This window comes from Terrapene carolina, unplaced genomic scaffold (assembly GCF_002925995.2).
Source record: "Terrapene carolina triunguis isolate 2854851 unplaced genomic scaffold, T_m_triunguis-2.0 Scaffold23, whole genome shotgun sequence".
Lineage (NCBI taxonomy): Eukaryota > Metazoa > Chordata > Testudines > Emydidae > Terrapene > Terrapene triunguis.
Window position 1 is genome coordinate 22312 of NW_020664374.1, and position 19004 is coordinate 41315.

General features: G+C 43.7%; 1 protein-coding gene across 1 annotated transcript in view; it reads left to right on the forward strand.

The window, feature by feature from the left end:
* LOC112116229 (von Willebrand factor A domain-containing protein 3B) overlaps positions 1-19004 on the forward strand; it is a gene marked incomplete at its 5' end in the record, with an annotated part of 115481 nt that overhangs the window by 19639 nt on the left and 76838 nt on the right. The window contains 6 exons of the mRNA XM_026649974.1: positions 206-322; positions 4718-4914; positions 5652-5806; positions 8424-8562; positions 11310-11441; positions 18316-18414. Of these exons, the coding sequence (XP_026505759.1) occupies positions 206-322; positions 4718-4914; positions 5652-5806; positions 8424-8562; positions 11310-11441; positions 18316-18414 (839 nt within the window). The remainder of the gene's footprint in view (positions 1-205; positions 323-4717; positions 4915-5651; positions 5807-8423; positions 8563-11309; positions 11442-18315; positions 18415-19004) is intronic.

Here is a 19004-nt window from a genome sequence, read left to right on the forward strand (position 1 = left end):
AAGCTTAGAAGTTTTTATGCAGGCCCCTACATTTGTACCCTAAGGTTCAAAGTGGGGATACAGCCTTGACAGAACCCTATGGACAAAGTAATAAAATGGTACCTACCCAGGCAACCCCATTGACTTTAGGATTGTTGAGCAGGTGTAGAGGTGAAAGCAGAATTTGTCTGAAAGCATTAAAGTCTGTGCATTATTCCTCCCACAGTTGCTGGTGTCAGAGAAGATGTCTTCCTGATCTGGAAGGAGTTGGAGGAGGCCAGAAATGCGCTGATACAACTTCAGAATATTTTATCAGAGTCTGACCAGCCTATATCTGGCAAAGGTATTGTTTATAGTTCTTTCTGGAAAGATATCATTGTGTTCATGATTAATTTGTTTCATTTGTGGGCAATTTTGATAAACTGCCAATTTAGGGATGATTTTAAGACCAAGATACGACATCTATAGTTACGGTTGCATACACTTACCTTTATAAGCTTCTATTTACAGTTGCTTTAACTTTGTTAAACTTTAACAATTCTTGGGTGAATTTTTCCATGTTTGTTTTCTGCCTTTTGGAAAGTTTCAGCAAAAACTATTCAGTTGTCTCTGAGAACAAGACTAGCGAAAACAGGTAGTTTTACTAATGTTAATTTTTCCAGCTATTTTTCTGAGGAGCTCAATCAGCTCTATGGCTTGACGGAGGGACTTGAAACCTGGCAGGGGATAGCTGTGCAGTTCAGCTGCCCCACAGAAATTCATCCACATTTGACCAAATTACAAACCTCTGAAAATTGTCATATGCTTAGGCCTTGTCTTCACTGCAGCGTTAACTTGAGTTGTAACTCGAGAGTTGCTCCTTACTCAGGCCTCATCCACACACTAAAACCCTTCACTGGAATGTGGTTGCGAACCAGGTTTGTCAACTGGCAAAGGACAGTATGTGTGTGTGGGGGGGGGGGGGGGGGGGGGGAATAAGACTCGCCTGAATCTGGTCTGTACACTGTACTTCACCAAAGAATGTCATGTGAGGTCTCAAATAAAAGCCAACGTCAGACTGATAATCAATATTGTTGTGAAATATGTATGCAGATACTATGTAAGGAGTTCTGAATATATATACTGAAAACATGTTCTTAGTCTGTGTCACTAGCAAAAATGAAAACCAGGCTTTCTGTCTGACGAGATGTTTCTTCATATATTTGTTTACATATAAGTTGAGTATTGTCTTGTTCACAATGGGTCTCCTATCTCCAGTCTGAACTGAATGAAAATGAAGGAGTGTGGGAACTAAGAGGAAGAGAAAAATAGCAGGTTTTGGTGGTGGGGAAGAAGAGCCTTCTCCTGAGGTGCACTTCAAAGGTTTGCTCCACTATATATGGAGGGGTTAGGGTGGGTTAAACAAGACACCCTGGCACCCTTCACTGAGAAGGTAAGCAAACAGTGAGTTGGCTTTATTTAAAAAAGGGGGTTTCAACCAGGCTCGGTTAAAAACACTGGAGAGAACTTTGGGTGAGAAGAGCTTCTTTAGAAAAGAGAATAACTTGTTAGTTAACGTTTCATCCCTAGACAGTGTGTTATGATTTTGCTTTATATGTAACCATTTGTTTCCAGTAGTCTGACTCGTTATCACTTGAATCTCTAGTCTTTGATAATAAATGTATTCGTGTTTTCACTATGAATATATCTAAGTGCTGTAGTGTTAAGCAAAGTGGTGATCCTGAGGTGAATCTTACCAGCTGGTGTGCACTGTTTCTTCGGGAACAGTGGGTCTGGTAATCTGATGAGCGTTCAGTGGATCAGGGGCTGGACACTGCAGGGAATGCTCAGAGGATTCAGGGGTTGGTGTGTGCATATTACTACCTGCACAGAGGGAGCGAGGCCTGGTGGGGCCTGGAAGGTAGTGCTTGTGTTGCTAAAGGCTGTTGGTTTCAGGGAGCTGATCCACAACAGGCACAGACAAGACTGTTTCAACCTAAGCAGTGGTTTGAGGGGTGAGGTTCCTCACCACCCTGGGTATCTCTGTGGAGCATCACAGCAGTGGTGAGTTTAACTCAAGTTGGCTGGCCCATCGGGGGTATAGGCTATAACTCATGTTAACACAACATGTCAGCTGCTAACACAGTCACTCTGTGCTGCTCATAAAATCACTCTGTATAAGTCGAGTGTTAGCAGTGTGGCCATTGTCAGGTGAGCTAGGCTAACTTGAATGGAGTTAACTTGAATGTATAACTCAAATTAACTCTGCAGTGAAGACAAAGCCTTGGGGTGTGTCTGTGCTACAGATGTGCTGCTCTAGCACTATTGTGTAGACCAGGGGTAGGCAACCTATGGCACGCGTGCCGAAGGTGGCACACGAGCTGATTTTCAGCTTCTTAAACATTTTGAAACCTTATTTACTTTACATACAACAATAGTTTAGTTATATATTATAGACTTATAGAAAGAGACCTTCTAAAAAGGTTAAAATGTATTACTATCACGCGAAACCATAAATTAGAATGAATAAATGAAGACTCGGCACACCACTTCTGAAAGGTTGCCGACCCCTGGTGTAGACACTTGCTACAGTGGTGGAAGCGGGTTTCAGTCACTGTAGTTAACCCACCCCTTCTGAGAGGTTGATGGAAGAATTCTTCCATCGACCTAGTGGTGCCTACACTGGGGTGTAGGTTGGCTGAACTATGTCTTTCAGGAGTGTGAATTTTTCACACCCCTGGGTGACATAGCTAGGTCAACCTACATTTTAGGTGTAGAGGTTTGTTGCTAAAAGCTCTGAATATTCTATCTGCCCTGATCATGATTCCAGGCCTGATGGGGCTTCTGCATGGCAACCACACATTCCCAGGCTTCCCTATTTGGCTCTGTAGGTTAGGCAAAGAAACAGCTGAAAAGCATGTTTTGACTTAGGGGAAAGTGTTCGGGATTGTAAGCCAAGAGTTCTGATCTCAGCTGTTCCACTACTCAGGTGTTAACCCTGTGCACTTCATAGTCATTACTTCTGGACAAGACCTCCGACCTCGGATCCCCCCCCTTTCTACAGAAGGAGTAACTAAGAGGTCACACAAGATTGCTTCTGGCAGAGCTGTGAAGAGAACCCATGCCTCCAATTTGGAAGACCCTAGTCTGATCTACTTAGCCACTCTGCCTTTAAGAATAGTTGTGCCATATCTATATGGTTGGCTGTGCTGTTTGTAACCATTGGATCACACTACCTTCTAGAGCCAGGAATAGAACCCAGAATTCTTAATTCCCAACATTTCACTGCTCTCTTACAAATAGTGTGTAAGCCACTGGCAAAGTGTCACCTTCCCCATCTAGTTGCTGGACCTTTTAGAGATAATAGCCTACTACCGCTACCAGTTAATACTTTAGCTCAAGTTGGAGATCTGTACAGTGGATCTAAAGGTCCTACATTCAAACCCTGCTGATGATCCATGGGTGAGGTGTGTGTGTCAGTATTATTCCATTATTTTTTCAATTTTCTTGTTTAAAAAAACTAGGAAATTACATTAATACAGGTTAAAAATATTAAGGTTGCAAAATTAAGCATTCAGGATTAAGAAATGTCAGAAATAAGGCTTCATGCCTTAATTTGGTTCCCTTGTGTGTAAGCATTATGGTACAATCTATAATTACACAATCACATATTATTTGTTCTACAGAACTTCTGCTTCATTCAGTACACAGGTTTGGCAATGAATGAGACAGAGGGATTCAGGGAGAGAAAGGACATTCTCTGGAGTAGTACCGGAGAGCTGAGTTCCATTCCTGGGTTTGCCACATACTTCCTGTATGATGTTGGGCAAGACTTTCATAATAAATATGTGCAAAGGGCCTGAATTAAGGTTACATGGGCAACTTTAATTCTGACATTTCCTAATTTATAAGTGCTTGACTTTGCAACCTTAATGTTGTTTTAATGTATTTTTTTCATATACTGTATAATCACTGTATAAAATGTTAAAATATTCTGATCATACACTAGACTGAATTAAAGAAAATGTTAAATTCCAGTGTGATTAATAGCTGAACTCAGGCAGCCCATCTATTTTGTCTCTCAGTGATTCAGATAACTGGAGTTGTCCTGTCTGTCTACATTTCTTTCTTTGTCTTCCTGATCTCTTTAAAACTCTTGTATCCTTTCTCTGTTCTGTTCTAGTGAAATGAAAAAGAGGCTGTCTACTTTCCATTAACTCTTCAGATAATACATTATGTATACACACTAAGCTGTGGCCTTTACATAAAGTATATGCAAAGGAAGAAAATGCAAACAGACTTGTTTTAAAACATGATTTAGCAGAGTTTATGAAAGGCCAGTCAAAAGGCAGTTCCTTTCATATGATAAGGCTCTGTTCTTGCAACTTCATGCATGCAGTCAGATCTCTATAACTATAATTATTCAGTGATTCTCCTCAGAATTCTGATCAACATTCTTAAACATGGTTGCCTAAAGTTAACCTCCTAAATCCATACTTCGGCAATTAAATTGCTGGCCTCATTTATAAAGTGCTGGGCATCCCGCAGCTCCCATTGGCGTCAGTATGATTTGTCTACACTTTTGAAAATCAGACTCTTTATTTAGGTATCTAAATATGGAGTTAGGAGCCCAAGGTTGGCCTTAGGTTTGTAACTTTTGGCCCAGTTATCCATATATCAGTCTTCTTTTGTAATAGCTTACAGAAACTCTTTGGTGAATTATGTTAAGTACAACTAGTTATGTATATTTTCAAATCAGCAACCAAAACTGATCCTCCAGCGCCTGAGCCAAAACCTGAGGATTATATAAGTTCTAAGGAGTGGTTGCAGAAGAATGGCTTGAAAGCTCAGAAGCTGACGTTGTATGAAGCACTTGCTGACTGTACTTTTCGGCACGCTGACGGGGTGGTTGACATAAAAGCCAAGCCAGAGGATGAATCTTTACAAACTGATGCTGTAAGTACTGCTAAGATTCCCTCGAATGCTGTGTCCTTTTCGGCTTCTGTCTGCTTTTCTGCTTTTCAGACTTGCAATGAAACTTTATAGATGAGCCTTTTGTACAGCATGTGGTCTGTTTGTAACCCCATTCTTATTTGGAGGATTATAATAAAATCTTGTTAATGGAACAGGATGAAGAGGTTCATAAGTGAAATGGCGTGGAAGTGACCCTCTCTTTGCCCTGAAAGGACAGCTTTGCCTAGCCTCCTGCATTCACCATGGAATCTGCTGCCAAGGATGTGGGGATGGTTTCAGCAACAACTTGTTTTTCCTCATCTTTATGACTCAGTGGAATGGGGCAAAGGAATGTTTGTCAGTTTCTTCTCTGTTCCACATGGTCTAGGAGATGAAGAGGCCCCAGATGCTCTAATACTACCGGGTTTTAAAGCAAAGTGTAAAGGGTTGGATTATTCTGTGGTTTGCTTGCTCTTCCCAAGCTCCACCGGAGCACTTTTCGCTATACTTCGCCTGCTCTTTCTAAGAGCAGGTCAAAGAGGACAGGGAAACAGTTTGTATTGATTTCATATCAGGAGCCAATGTCCTGAGCAGGTTTATAATCTGTGGCTACTTCTGCAGCTATGCAGTTGAAGCAGGCATAAATCCCTGCCTTTTAAGTGTATTTTCCAAATGTTGTCACAACACATTGCAAAGATCACATTTAAAAACATTTAATTAATAATTCCTTGCCCCTGTAGGAGACGAATAAGAAAATAATCCACGCAAAATACTGTGATAAATTTGTACACACTTACTGGAAAGATGGGTCTGTGGTTCATGTGTATGTCTCTACTGAGAAGTACAGGCAGTATGAAGAGAGAATGAAGAATGCTCTTGGACAAATGGAAAGAAGGTTAGTTTGGTTTCAAATGAAATCTGTTCAGATCTGTGCTCTAATGCAGAAATGTTTTAAGTTTACAGCCATGGCAGACAGAAGCAGGTGGTAAACACCCAATAAAAGTTATAAAGAAGTTAGTTACCTTTTTTTAAGTCTGACCTTTATGTGTAGGACCTCTTAGTATTCATTTACTAGGAAAGACTTATGAGCTTAAAGTTTCTTGTTCAAATCAGATGCTACAATAATAAATATTAAGTAAGATAGATCATAATTCAAAATTGTTTGCACATGTATAGCATCTTCCATCTGAGAATCACAAGTGTATCTCCTTTTTGAGGAGCCAGCAACAATTGCAATCCCTGTGCACAGATTGCTCCCAGTTAGTAGTACCCACCCCAAAAAGTGTGGAGAGGGGGTTAGCCTAAGGCCCTCTGGGACATTTTGGGAATCACTTAAATTAGTAATGGGTTCTGTCCGTCATCTGCCCTGTAATCTTGGGTGCCTTAATAGTATGCGGCTATGACTCAGAGCCTAGTTACTCCTTGCAGCCAGGGTGCCCCCAACAGCGCATCTAGTCCAACTCTCCCCAAATCCATCTCTCTTACCAGACACTTGAACTTTTCCCCTCTGGTATGACATCCCTGAAGGTGTGAAAACTGACACCTGTTATCACTTCACTTTGACACACACACTCCAGGCAGTTTGCACAACAGAGACTGCTTGGAGTAGAATCAAACAAAAGGTTTATTTAATAGAAAAATCAGAGATTCAAAGACAAATTTGTGAGGAAAAGCAAACACATACAAGTCACACAGAAAATAAACATAAAGGTCAATCTCAGGCTTTCTACTTCTATATTAGCTAAATTCCCTTTTCTAGTATAAGTTACCTACTGACTCTGAACAGTTTTGCAGTTTGCCCCATCATAGAGGGGATCTAGTGTTCCATAGACAGCACCCTGCCTAGATGCTGGCTCTCAGTTTTTGGATGTCCTTCACTTCAAACCCCCTCTCTTTTGAGGATTTGCAGATTTTTTCCCCCTCTCAGACTATGGTGATACATGGTAGAGGAAATTCCTTTCTCTCTTAGTTTTCCAAGATCGAGGTTTTCATTTCAATTTCAAGTTGTTTCAAAGTTTCCCCATTAATTCCACTATTGTCTTTTGCTGCCTGATTGCTTCACCTCTCTGTTGTGAGGTGGTGGTGTGGTTGTACAACAGTTACAATGTTCTAAACATATATACATACTTATATTCATAGCCATAACTTGTAAACACCTCTCCTAATGACCGTCAATGTCAGAACACTACAAGCTTTCATAAAACACCTTTCTTGATATATATTTATACACAATAACATTGTATACAACCGCTTGATTCAATTTCTTATTCTTTGGGGTTCAGACCTTTTGTACCCTCCTTGGGGCATCTGGACCCTGATTGTCACACCCTCCTCTCCACCCTAACTAGATCTGGTGGCTGGCCATAGAGAGGAGAACATGGTGCTCAATCCTAGGGGTGGCTCAGCAGTGGAGCTCCCCAGGAGCTCCAAGAGGCCTTTTGCTTCCCTAAAGCATAATCCTTCCAAGAACATCTGCTGGTGCAGTGCGGCGCTGCCCCACCCAGACCTCAGGCGTGCAATTAATAGGCATAACCTGGCCCTTATAATATTTGTCTGTTAGGGATTGTTCTCAATGTAACAGAAACAATTGTGTTCAAGCATTTCTCTTCATAGTTTTTCATGTTTCTTCCCACCAAGGGTATCAGTGCCTGAATATATTTATCAACATCCAGGGTTTTGTTATTTTTCCTTGGTTTATCCTATCTTTGTCTTCTTCTGGTTGAAATTCACATGCCGGTGAAAGCTCCTAGCAGGACAGATTTGAGAGTCAAATTTTATATTTCAAATCCGAGAACACCAGCATAGATTTTTCTATTTTGAATGGCTTGTCCATTCGTCATGAAACCTTGGTAGAGTACTTTGCATGCTTTTGTGAAATACTTCATGAGAAAATGTCCTTCAGCTGCAAATGTGACATGATTCTTTTATTTTTTTATGGCATCATTCTCTTTTAACTTGTACAAAGGTGAGTAATCTTTATCTCAAAGCCACTGCACTATTCGTTAATATCCCACACTGCAATGTACGCAGGTTGTTAGAGCTCACCAGGGGAACCTAAAGTGGAACCAGTTAGAGGCTCTGAATCAGGAAAATAATTCTGTTCAGGAAAGCACCCAAGCACACATTTAACTTTAAGCCTGTGCTTGAATCCAGTTAATTTAAAATTAACAATGTGGTTAAGGCTCCTGTTCAGTAAGGAATTTAAACATGAGCCTAACATTAAAGTTGTTTTAAGTGCTTAAGTTTCTTGCTGAATCAGAGCCTTAAGTGTTTCCCTGAATGGGGATGGATTTTATCACGTGTAAATGCTTTCCTGAATTAGGTCTGGAGTACAGTCACTGAGCAGTAGGAACACCTTGGTCGCTCACAGAGACAGCTAGTTCAATCTGGAAGATTATTGGCTTTAATGTTACCATATTGCTTTATGCTGCCTGTCTAGCTCCAAAATGTTATTGAAATGTTGCCTTTCACACCATGTTCAGGTGACTTTATTTATTTTATGTTTTTTGCAGGGTTAAATGGCTCCAGCGAGGGAGCAGAGGTCTCTTTGGGAATGTGCTTGAAGATCACGTCTATATTCTCATTGATACATCTCAGTCTATGAGGGACAAACTTCCACTTGTGAAGGAGAAAATATTTCAGCTCATTCAGGTTAGATAAAATGGTGGGGTTCCAGAAACCTGATATGTGTAGCAGTACTAGCACTTAGAGCTGATTGAAGCTTTTTTTCCCCTCCACATTGTTTTCAGTTAAAATTAGTAGCCATTTTAAAAAAAATGAAACATTTTGCAAAACATTTGATTTTCCTACGAATGCTGTCAGTTCAGGTGCCCAATCTCAGCCAGCAGCAGCAGAGAGCAGCAGTTGTAGAGAAAGTCCTGCTTAGCCCTGGGCTGGAGCATGCTCTCTGCAGATAGAATCTTTGGAGATTTTAGCTAAGCTCTAGCAACTCTCTACTGAGCATGTGTGAATTGTGATTCCTCCCCCCGGCCCCAAAGGCTTGTAACTAGAGCTGGGTGACACAGTTTTTAGACAAATAATTTATTCACCAAAAATGCATTTTGGGGTTAACCAGAACAGTTTGTGAATTTGTGTTGAGTTCACTGAATAGTTTTGATTGAACTGAAAGAAATAAACATTTTGGTGATATTGAAATGAAACCTTTCATTTAGACCTGTAAAATTTCTTTTGGACTCTCAGGCATTTTGACAAAAGCAAAGAATTCAAGAAATAGCTGGTGGTGAAGAAGAAGGTGGTTGTGGTGCCACTGCCTTCCTTATAAGCTTTAGCCCAGTGGCTAGGCCATTCACCTGGAATGTGGGAGACCCATGTTTAAGGCTAAGATTTTGTCACGGGTATTTTTAGTAAGTCACAAGCAGGACGCAGGACACAATAAACAATAAATCACAGAAGCCTGAGCCTTGTGATGTGGGGCTGGAGCTGAAGCCCCACCTCCTGGAGCTGACAGCCAGTGGCGTAGCCAGGTTCTAAGAGCAGGGGGAGCAAACATAAAAAAGGCGCCCCCCCGGCTCCTCCTCTGGCCACGCCCCCTGGCTCCTCCGGCCATGCCGTGCCCCCCCCGGTTGGCTCCTCCGGCCACACTGCGGCCATGCTGCGCCCCCCCTCGCTCCTCCGGCCACGCTGCCCCCCCATGGCTGTAGAGGAAGGCTGGCAGAGGACAGGGGGGTTGAGGGGAGGGATGTAGAGGGAGGGTGGCAGGGGACAGGGGGTTTGACTTGAGGGGAGGTGAAGGAGAGGATGTAGGGAGGGTGGCAGAGGAAGGGGGTACGAGGGGAGGTGAAGGGGAGGATGTGGAGGGAGGGGGACGGAGGTTTGACTTGAGGGGAGGTGGAGGGGAGGATGTAGGGAGGGTGGCAGAGGAAGGGGGTACAAGGGGAGGTGAAGAGGAGGATGTGGAGGGAGGGGGACAGAGGTTTGACTTGAGGGGAGGTGTAGGAGAGGATGTAGGTAGGGTGGTAGAGGACGGGGGTACGAGGGGAGGTGAAGGGGAGGGAAAGGCAGGGGCATGTGGTACATGGGAGGGGTACACGGGGTATGGAGCTTGGGGAGGGGTTACCGGGGATGAGAATGCCGTGGGCTGGGGTCCCCGGGGCTCTCTGTGCAGAGGGGACTGGAGCTGCCCCCAGGACCGGGAGAGCCTGGGAGTCCGCTGCCTGCCCTTCCGCTGCTTCTTTCCGGGGCCCGGCTGCTAGGCCCAACCCAGCCAGCAGCAGAGAGCAGCAAACCCCGCTGCCACTGCCTCGGAGGGGCTCGCCGCGAGCAGCGCCAGCCCAGGCTCAGCGCTGGCGCTACCCCTTGGGGGGGTGGGGGCAGAAGGCACCAAGCCCCGCCAGGCGCGGTCCGAGCGAGCTGCAGCCCGGCTCGCCCGCTCAGCCCGGGGGCGCTGCCCTGCCCGGGGCTGCTGGCGGAGCCTGGCTGTGGGCGGGTCGCGCTGACAGGCCGCGGCGGGAGGGGGGAAGCGCTCTCCCCTCCTTGGGGGAGCTTTATTCCGGTGAGCCGAGGGCGGCGCCGAGGATCCTGCTGGGAGTGACCAGCTGCGGGTCCGCCCGGTGTGGCTGCTGCGAGGAGGTGGGGGAGACCCTCCCTGCCCCGGGGGCGCCCCGGGACCCGGTCAGTGCATCAAAGTTGTCCGTGGGGGGGGGGAGTTGCGGGCCGCCATGCTGCGCCTCCCTCGCTCCTCCGGCCGTGCCGCCCCCTCCCCATGGCTCCTCCAGGCGTGCTGCCCTCCCTTGCCTGCAGGAGCCCAGCGCCGCCGGGCAGACCAAGCTTCAGAGCGGAGCATGGGCTCCGCTTTTGGAAAATGTGCTAAGGGGAAGCGGCTGCTTCCCCTGCACCCCACTAGCTACGCTACTGCTGACAGCCCGATCCCCGCTGCCCAGGGCTGACAGCTGCCTGAGGCTGCAGTTGCAGAGGTCACGTAAAATCACAGAATCCATGACTGACTTGTCGCTTTACTTTACCCATGTTTAATTCCCCCCTGTGCCTGATGAGAAAAGGGATTAGAACTTGGATCTCCCATATCCTAGGTAAATGCCCTCATTACCAGACTACAGAGTCATTCTCACTCTCTTTCCCTGGCCAAGTGGCTATTCATTGTCATTCAAAGTGGCAATTCATAGTCATTCATGACAAAATTATAAGCAACTGAAGGATCTTATAATGGGAAATGTCAGGCAAACTTAATAATAGGTGATGCTACTATCTCCCTCCTAACATATATGTATAAAGAATACTTGTCATTATTTATTGTGATTATACTACCAATTATACATGAATGAAAACTACTCTTGTGGATGTTGCTCTCCAAACGTAACATGGGTTTGTCTTTTTTTTTTTTTTTTAATATTGAGAAAAATGCAACTGACTATCTCTTACAGGAACAACTGAGACACAAACGCAGCTTTAACTTTGTGAAATTTGATGCTCAAGCAGTAGCTTGGCAAGATAAACTTGCTGAAGTTAATGAAGAGAATTTGCAAGATGCTTGGCTTTGGATAAAAGAACTGGAGGTAAAATAGAGAGTAACATATCAAGAAGCATGTATGAACTAAGTTACACTTACATCCCCTATATGTATAATATTATTCAGTTAATTAAGTTAATTTGACTAGTAATGTGGAAAGTTTGACCGTGAGGAGTTCTAGAAGGCACTCATACACAGTAGTTATCTAGAGTTTGTATTTGATTTTAGTGGAAATTCATAGGCTTATGATATTAAAATTCTTTAGTAATATCATTGTATATCTCCTAGTCCAGTGATTTATTTGTGGAGTTCCTGGGAGTGAGGGGTGGGCAAGGTGAAGAAGCCACATAAGGGTTTTGATGCTGTGAACTAATATAAAGAGAATGTCTTAATATATTTAGTAGATGGTAAGAAATCACAGAAGAATATAGAGAGGAGGGGGAAACATTGCTAAGCTCTGGGTAGGGAGTTACTGAATGTTTAGAATCAGGGAACAGATAGTTTAATTGGTATGAAATTGAATTTTCTGGGCTTCCTCCATTCCCTGCAAATAAATCACCGCTTTACTTAAGCCACGTATGCAATACAATATCATGCAAGAATGCGAATACCTTGAAAAGACATCCATTTGGCATAATTTCAGCCAGTCAGTGAGGAACATCCATTTTCTTTGTTATTCAGTAGGGCTGGCTAAGTGGTTGTCTTTATGAATTTCCTGTCATGCACTCAGCTCTAGATCTTTTTGTTCTTGTGCAATTCCCTGTGCTTTTCAAACTACTGCCAAGCATGACATCTGTTGCTGACCTTCAGTATATTTAAAAGAGCATGTGTATAAGTCTGAGATTAGAAGGTGGCTTTAAGAAGAAAGTTAGAGAACAGCAAATCACTAGGAATATTAATCAAAACAAATTCTTTGATATCATGTAATGCACTTGGATCCCCTTCAGGGGGTGTTCAAAAGGAGACAGGATTGTAAAACAGTAACAGTTCCTGGAAAATTCCCTTACAAGTGGCAACACTTATATTATCTGAAATGATAACAGTATTGTATACAAGATATGTCAAATTTGCTAGAACTAATAGATAAAAATATCAGTGATGTGTTGAATACAGTACTGCTTCAGAGTTCTTGAGATGATGGAAAACTAGATGGGACAACTTCAAGTGTTTTCTTCATATCACTTGGATTACCAAGCAAATCTGTTTTTCCATGATGTACTAGAGCATATTTTGTTTATTTCAAATTAGGTCAAAAACACATACCATTAACCAAAAGAACCAAAATATGAACAATTTAAACATGGTGTATTTAGTATTGACATGCCCCTAATATTAGTGGCTGTGTATACTTCTCCCAAAAGCACTACATATACTTGACATACGTAACACAAAGGCAGTTAGTTAATTATGATTAGGAACAGTCATAACTTCTCATCGACTGGAAATAACAGAAGCTGACTGATACCGGGTAACAAGAAAAGTCCAGAATTTCCAGCTAGATATCCCCGTGAGGAGTTGATGGGCCCATTTGCTGTTACAAAACCCTGGATGTAGAACAGTGGAGGGCAACCTGTGGCCTGTGGGCCACATGCGGCCCATCGGGGTAATCTGATTGTGGGCCGCGAGACATTTTGTTAACGTTGAGTGTCCGCAGGCACGGCCCGCCACAGCTCCCAGTGGTTGCGGTTCGCCGTTCCTGGCCAATGGGAGCCGCGGGAAGTGATGGGCTGCAGGGACATGCTGGGTGAGAGGGTAAATGATGATTGAGCTTTGGGCTGTGTCGGTGTCTGCTTTGCAGTCCCTTCCAAAATATTAATTAGCATATACCAGTAATAAACATCCACAAGGCATATTTCTGGGACATGTGACTTCTTTGAGAACAAAAGATATAAATGCTAAGCAAAGTAAATTAGTTAGATTAGTTCTCCAATTAACCTCTGAAGAGGTTCAAGACTGTGAGACAGAAGTCCTCAGAGTAACCTAGACTCTGCTTTGAGGGACCTTTGTGGGTTTCTAGAACCAGAAGGGCTCAGGGTGACCTAGGCCCTGCTTTGGGGGATGTTTGACAGACCAAGTTCCTGAGAGGGAAAAGACGAGAAGAGAAGACGTCTCCATCTAGAATTGGTAGATATACCTGCTTTGTTTGACAATCAGGATACTGTGTAGAGCTAACATAGTTACTGAGGATTTATGCTTGGGGAGCTGAGGCTTATAGGAAAAGATGTGTACTGTGTAATCTTAACTGCTTGTGTGATTCTTCCTCAAATAAATTACTGTGCATAAGCATATTGGTTTCCGAATTCTCACTGATACCGGTAACATCTGCCCAGCCATGGGCAATTAAAAGATCCGTTTCAAAAGAAGTCACCCCACCAACCAATATCTCTTCATCTTCTCTGGACAAAGCCATCATGCCTCCAGTACCCACAACAGCTGATGACTTTAAACCATTCTAGGAGCTATTTAAAAGGATTGCTGGCTCGCTCAGGATACCCTTGGAAGAAGTTGCAGCATCTCAACACAAGCTGTTGGACACTTTGCAAACATCAGCCTCATTGAAGATTGCGCTCCCCATAAATGAGGCACTCATGGATCCAGCCAAAACCATCTGGCATACCACCCAATGATACCGCCCACTTGTAAGAGAGTGGAGAAGAATTACTAAGTTCCCTCTAATGATCTGGATTTTTTGTTTTCACATGTCCTACCGAATTCCTTGGTGGTAGAGGCCATGAATGAATGACGCAGACAACACCACTCCAGAGTATGATTAAGACTGGAAGTGGTTAGACCTCTTTGGGCACAAAGCCTGTTCGTCAGCGACTCTGCAATTCAGAATCGCCAGTTACGATGCACTAATGGCCAAATACAATCACACAAATTATTCTAAAATGTCTGAGTTTATTGATTGCATCCTTGATGACAAAAAATAACAATTCAAAGCAGTCATCTTGGAGGGTCACCTTCTTGCATGGATAGCCTTTCAAGCTTCGCTGGATGCATCAGACACAGCGGCACAATCCATTGCTACAGCCAGAGTTATGCAACAGGCTTCTTGTCTCCACCTCTCTGGTTTTCTGAAAGAAGTACAATCTACTGTTGATCTTCCCTTTGAGGGCTTGAAATTGTTTGCAGCCAAGACTGATGAATCCCTCCATACCCTAAAAAATATTCTAGGACAACTCTTTGGTCTTCAAGCATTTGCACATCTGCACAAAGAAGGAAGCCAGGGAAATACCACTCAGCACAATGAACAGGGCCTGCACCATACGTCCAACCACAGAAACAATATGACCCATAAAAATGTGGACAGAGGCCACTCCCATCTCAGCCATCAACATCCCAACAACCCTCCTCAAAACTGCAATTTTGAGTGTTTGGTCAAGGGTCCGAGATGCCTCTCCCATTTCCAAGTGCTGAAACCATCAACAACTGTCCATCTTTTCACAGGCTGGCTGACCCCATTCCACCCTGTATGACAGACGATCACCTCGGAGAAATTGGGTATTAGAAATTATCAACACTGGTTACTCAATTCAGTTTACCTCCTTCCCTCCTCATCGCTCTCCCTCCCTGTCCCTCATCAGGGACCCTTCTCATGAGCACTTTCTACAACAGGAAATAGAATCAGTACCAACACAATATAAAGGGAAGGGCTTTTATTCCCATTACTTCTTAACCAGGAAAAAGACGGGGGGATGAAGGCCCATTCTCGACCTAAGGAAACTCAACAAGTTTTGAAGGTTCAGTGGTTCAGGATGCTCATGCTAGCAATGATAATCCCAGCACTGTAACAGGAGGACTGGTTCTCGGCCCTTGACCTCTAAGATGTATATTTTCATATCACCATACACCCATCACACAGGAGATTCCTCGGATTTGTTCTGGGACAAGATCACTACCAGTACAAAGTACTGCCTTTTGGCATCTTTACGTTTCCCTGAGTGTTCTCCAAGATTCTCGCATTGGTGGCAGTCCACCTCTGCAAGCAAGGTGGTATTCCCTTTCTTGGACGACTGTCTACTCAAAGTCTCCTCCCGGGAACACACCTTTGAAACTGGCTCTCTTCTCACATCTAGAATTACAAATAAACATGCAAAAATCAATGTTGGCACCTGAACAAAAACTAGCATTCATTGGTGCCCACTTTGATGCACTGGAGCCCAAAGCCTCATTACCACTACACAGATTTGTAACCCAAGTTAATCTGATTGCCACAACACAAAACAGCCTACAGATATCAGCCAGGACTTGCCTGCAATTATTAGATCATATGGCAGCAACCACATTTGTTGTAAGGCGTGTCAGGCTACATATGCATTGTCATCAGTGCTGGCTCAGGATGGTATACATTCTGCACAGACACAGCCTGAACAAGTGTCTTACGATGTCACTCTCAGTCAAAAACTCTACACTGGTGGACTCAACCCCACAATGAGTTCCCTTCACACAGCCTCCTCCGTCAATGATACTTACAACAGACGCTTCTCTGTTAGTTTGGGTAGCACACTTGCACAACCACACAATCCCGGGCCGGTATTCCCTCTTGGAGTAAACATTACACATCAACCTACAGGAACTACAAGCAGTCTGCAATGCATGCTCAGGCTTTTTACCTCTGATCAGGAACAAGACCATAAAGGTACTGATGGACAACATTGCTTGCATGTTTTATATAAACCATCAAGAGGGAGCAAATTCACTGAAGCACTGAGATTATGGAGCTGATGCATCCATCACAACATCAACATATCAGCTACTTATTAACTAGGATGTCAGAACACCACAGTGGATACACTAAGCAGAAAATTCTCTCAGGACCATGAGTGGGAAATAAACACCACGGTCCTACAGAATATATTCAGATGCTGGGGTTTCCTGACTATAGACCTTTTTGTTACAGCCCAGAATGCCAAGTGTCCACAATTTTGCTCAAGAACAGGATTGGGACCCTGATCTCTGGGCAGTGTTTTCCTCATCAAATAGGATGTGCCTCTGCTGTACGTGTTTTCCCTTAGCTCCCCCTATCCAGGGTGATATACAAGATAAAGACTGATCAATCCAGAGTCATATTGATAGCTCCCATGTGGCCCAGACAAACTTGGTTCCCTTACCAGTTGAAGATGGCGGTATGCCCATCACTCACTCTTTGCCCTCTTTCACATCTCCTGTCTCAGGATGCAGGACCCACCCAAACTTGGAGATCCTCCACCTGAAGGCATGGCTCTTTCATGGTTCCAGGACAATGACATGACCTGTTCGGAAGATGTAAGGGACATACTATTAAACAGCAGAAGGTAGACTACACGTTATACTCTACCTGCACAAATGGAAGAGATTCCACATATGGTGTCAGAATGAGCAAACCATGGCTATTACCTCCCCTTTACCATTGGTACTAGATTACATACTGGAGCTAAAGAAATTGGGTCTATTCTCGAGCTCACTTAGAGTACATCTTGCAGCCATCACGGCTTTCCATCACAAAGTTGATGGGTACTCAATCTGCATCCATCCTATCACTAAATGATTCCTCAGGAGTATTCGGAACCTCTATCCTGAAATATAAGCCCTCGCCCCATCCTGGGAACTTAACCTAGTACTACGCTGTCTTACTGGTCCCCCGTTTGAACCCTTGGTGACATGTTCACTTGTGTACCTATCGATGAAGGTGGCTTTTCTCATCGCCATCACATCTGCCTGACGAGTAGGAGAACTAGGGGCTCTCATGGCATACCCCCCATATACAATCTTTTTCAAAGACAAGGTTACTTTAAGACCACATCCTAAATTTCCACCTAAAATGCTTTCCTCATTCCACGTGAACCAACCTGTCTACCGTCCATCATTCTTCCCTAAACCTCATGAGAACAAACGAGGCAATGGTCCATACTCTAGATGTTAGACATGCATTAGCATTCTATCTTGAAAGGACAAAACCCTTCAGAAAGTTACCAAAGCTATTCCTTTCTGTTATGGAAATATTGAAGGATCTGCCATATCCAAGCAGAGGCTCTCAAAATGGATTTCCGGGTGCATTCACCTTTGCTACGGCCAACATGATCTGCAAGCCACCCACCCCCCAGGCAACGGCACACTCCATCAAATCGCTCTCCAATTCGATAGCCTTCATAAACAATGTACCCATCATGGACTCTGTAAAGCAGCCACTAGGGCATCAGCCCACACGTTCATGGAGCACTACCCAATTGAACAAGTTGACTTCGAATGCTCTGTTAGGACTCTGTCTTATCCTCATTTGAAAAGCCCCTTTCTTCCACCAAGAGACACTGCTATATAGTCACTAAAGTGGAGCATCCACAGGGATAGCACTCGAAGAAGAGAGGGTTACTCACCATGTGCAGTAACTGAGGTTCTTCAAGATGGGTGTCCCTTTGGGTGCTCCACTACTCACCCTCCTCCCTTCTACTTCAGAGTTCAGAGATGCACTCTGTGGTGGAGAAGGAACTGAGGGCGGTTTGGTTGCACAGCGCTATGTAGTTGCCAGGCATGGCGCAAGGCTGGGAGAGAGCATGTGCGGCCCAAACGGGCATTGCTACTGAAAGTCTTCGATCGCAGGCATAGGGATACAGATTCACCTAAAGTGGAGCACCCATAGGGACACCCATTTTGAAGAACCTCAGTTACTGCACATGGTGAGTAATCCTCTCTTCCAGCCCCTTGATATTTAAGTTATACTTGTTTGCACAGCCATTGAATACTGAATTAGTGCAAATTTTACTACTTTACCACTTCGATCAATTTTCTGACCAGCTGACACTCAACATGTAATTTACACCATGTCACTGCTTTATCATGAATTAGCTCCTGGAATTGCTAGAAAAGAGCTGATGGTCTGTTTTTAGCAGTGTAACAGTATTTTGTGTATACCTCTCTCTCTCTCTCATTTGGGTTTTTAGGTTGGAAGTTCTACAAATACACTCAAAGCACTTCAAATTGCACTTGCTGATAGTGACACTCAAGCCATTTATCTTCTGACTGATGGGAGACCTAACCAGGTATTTGTGAAACAAGAAAACAGAGATGGGGTAGTGTGATGATGTGGTGGTAGGATGCCAAAGCACAGCTATAGGGATGAATAAAATATCCAGCAGGCTCAGTCTTGTGTGGCTGTCTGTTGCAAAGTTGATGAATTCTATCTCTAAACTAGTGGTAGTGGGGGTTATGGGTTTATATCCTGAACTCTCTCACAGCAACCCTGTTTTATCTGATGTATGGCACTTAATTTAATTCTATAGGAAGCTTTTTTAACCAGCTGGTGGTTGGCTAAAAGGCTGAAGGGATATCTGAAAATCTAAGATTAAATAGTAAAACTTGTATATAAGATAATATTAAGAGAGAAATTCTCATGAATTAAAAAAATGCAGAAAAATTGAAAATCCAACAATATATTTGGATTTAAAGATTCCCCTGCAGTGTTACAACTGAAACATTGCAGTCTTGTGCACTGCATGAGAACCAGAAAGTGGAAATGACTAGTAAGTAGATAAAGAGATGGCCCTTCAGCTACAATACTTCCTCCCACCCCCAAATAACACATACAAAGTAGCCATGTAGATCCTCTCCCATCCATTTGCTGGAAGCACAT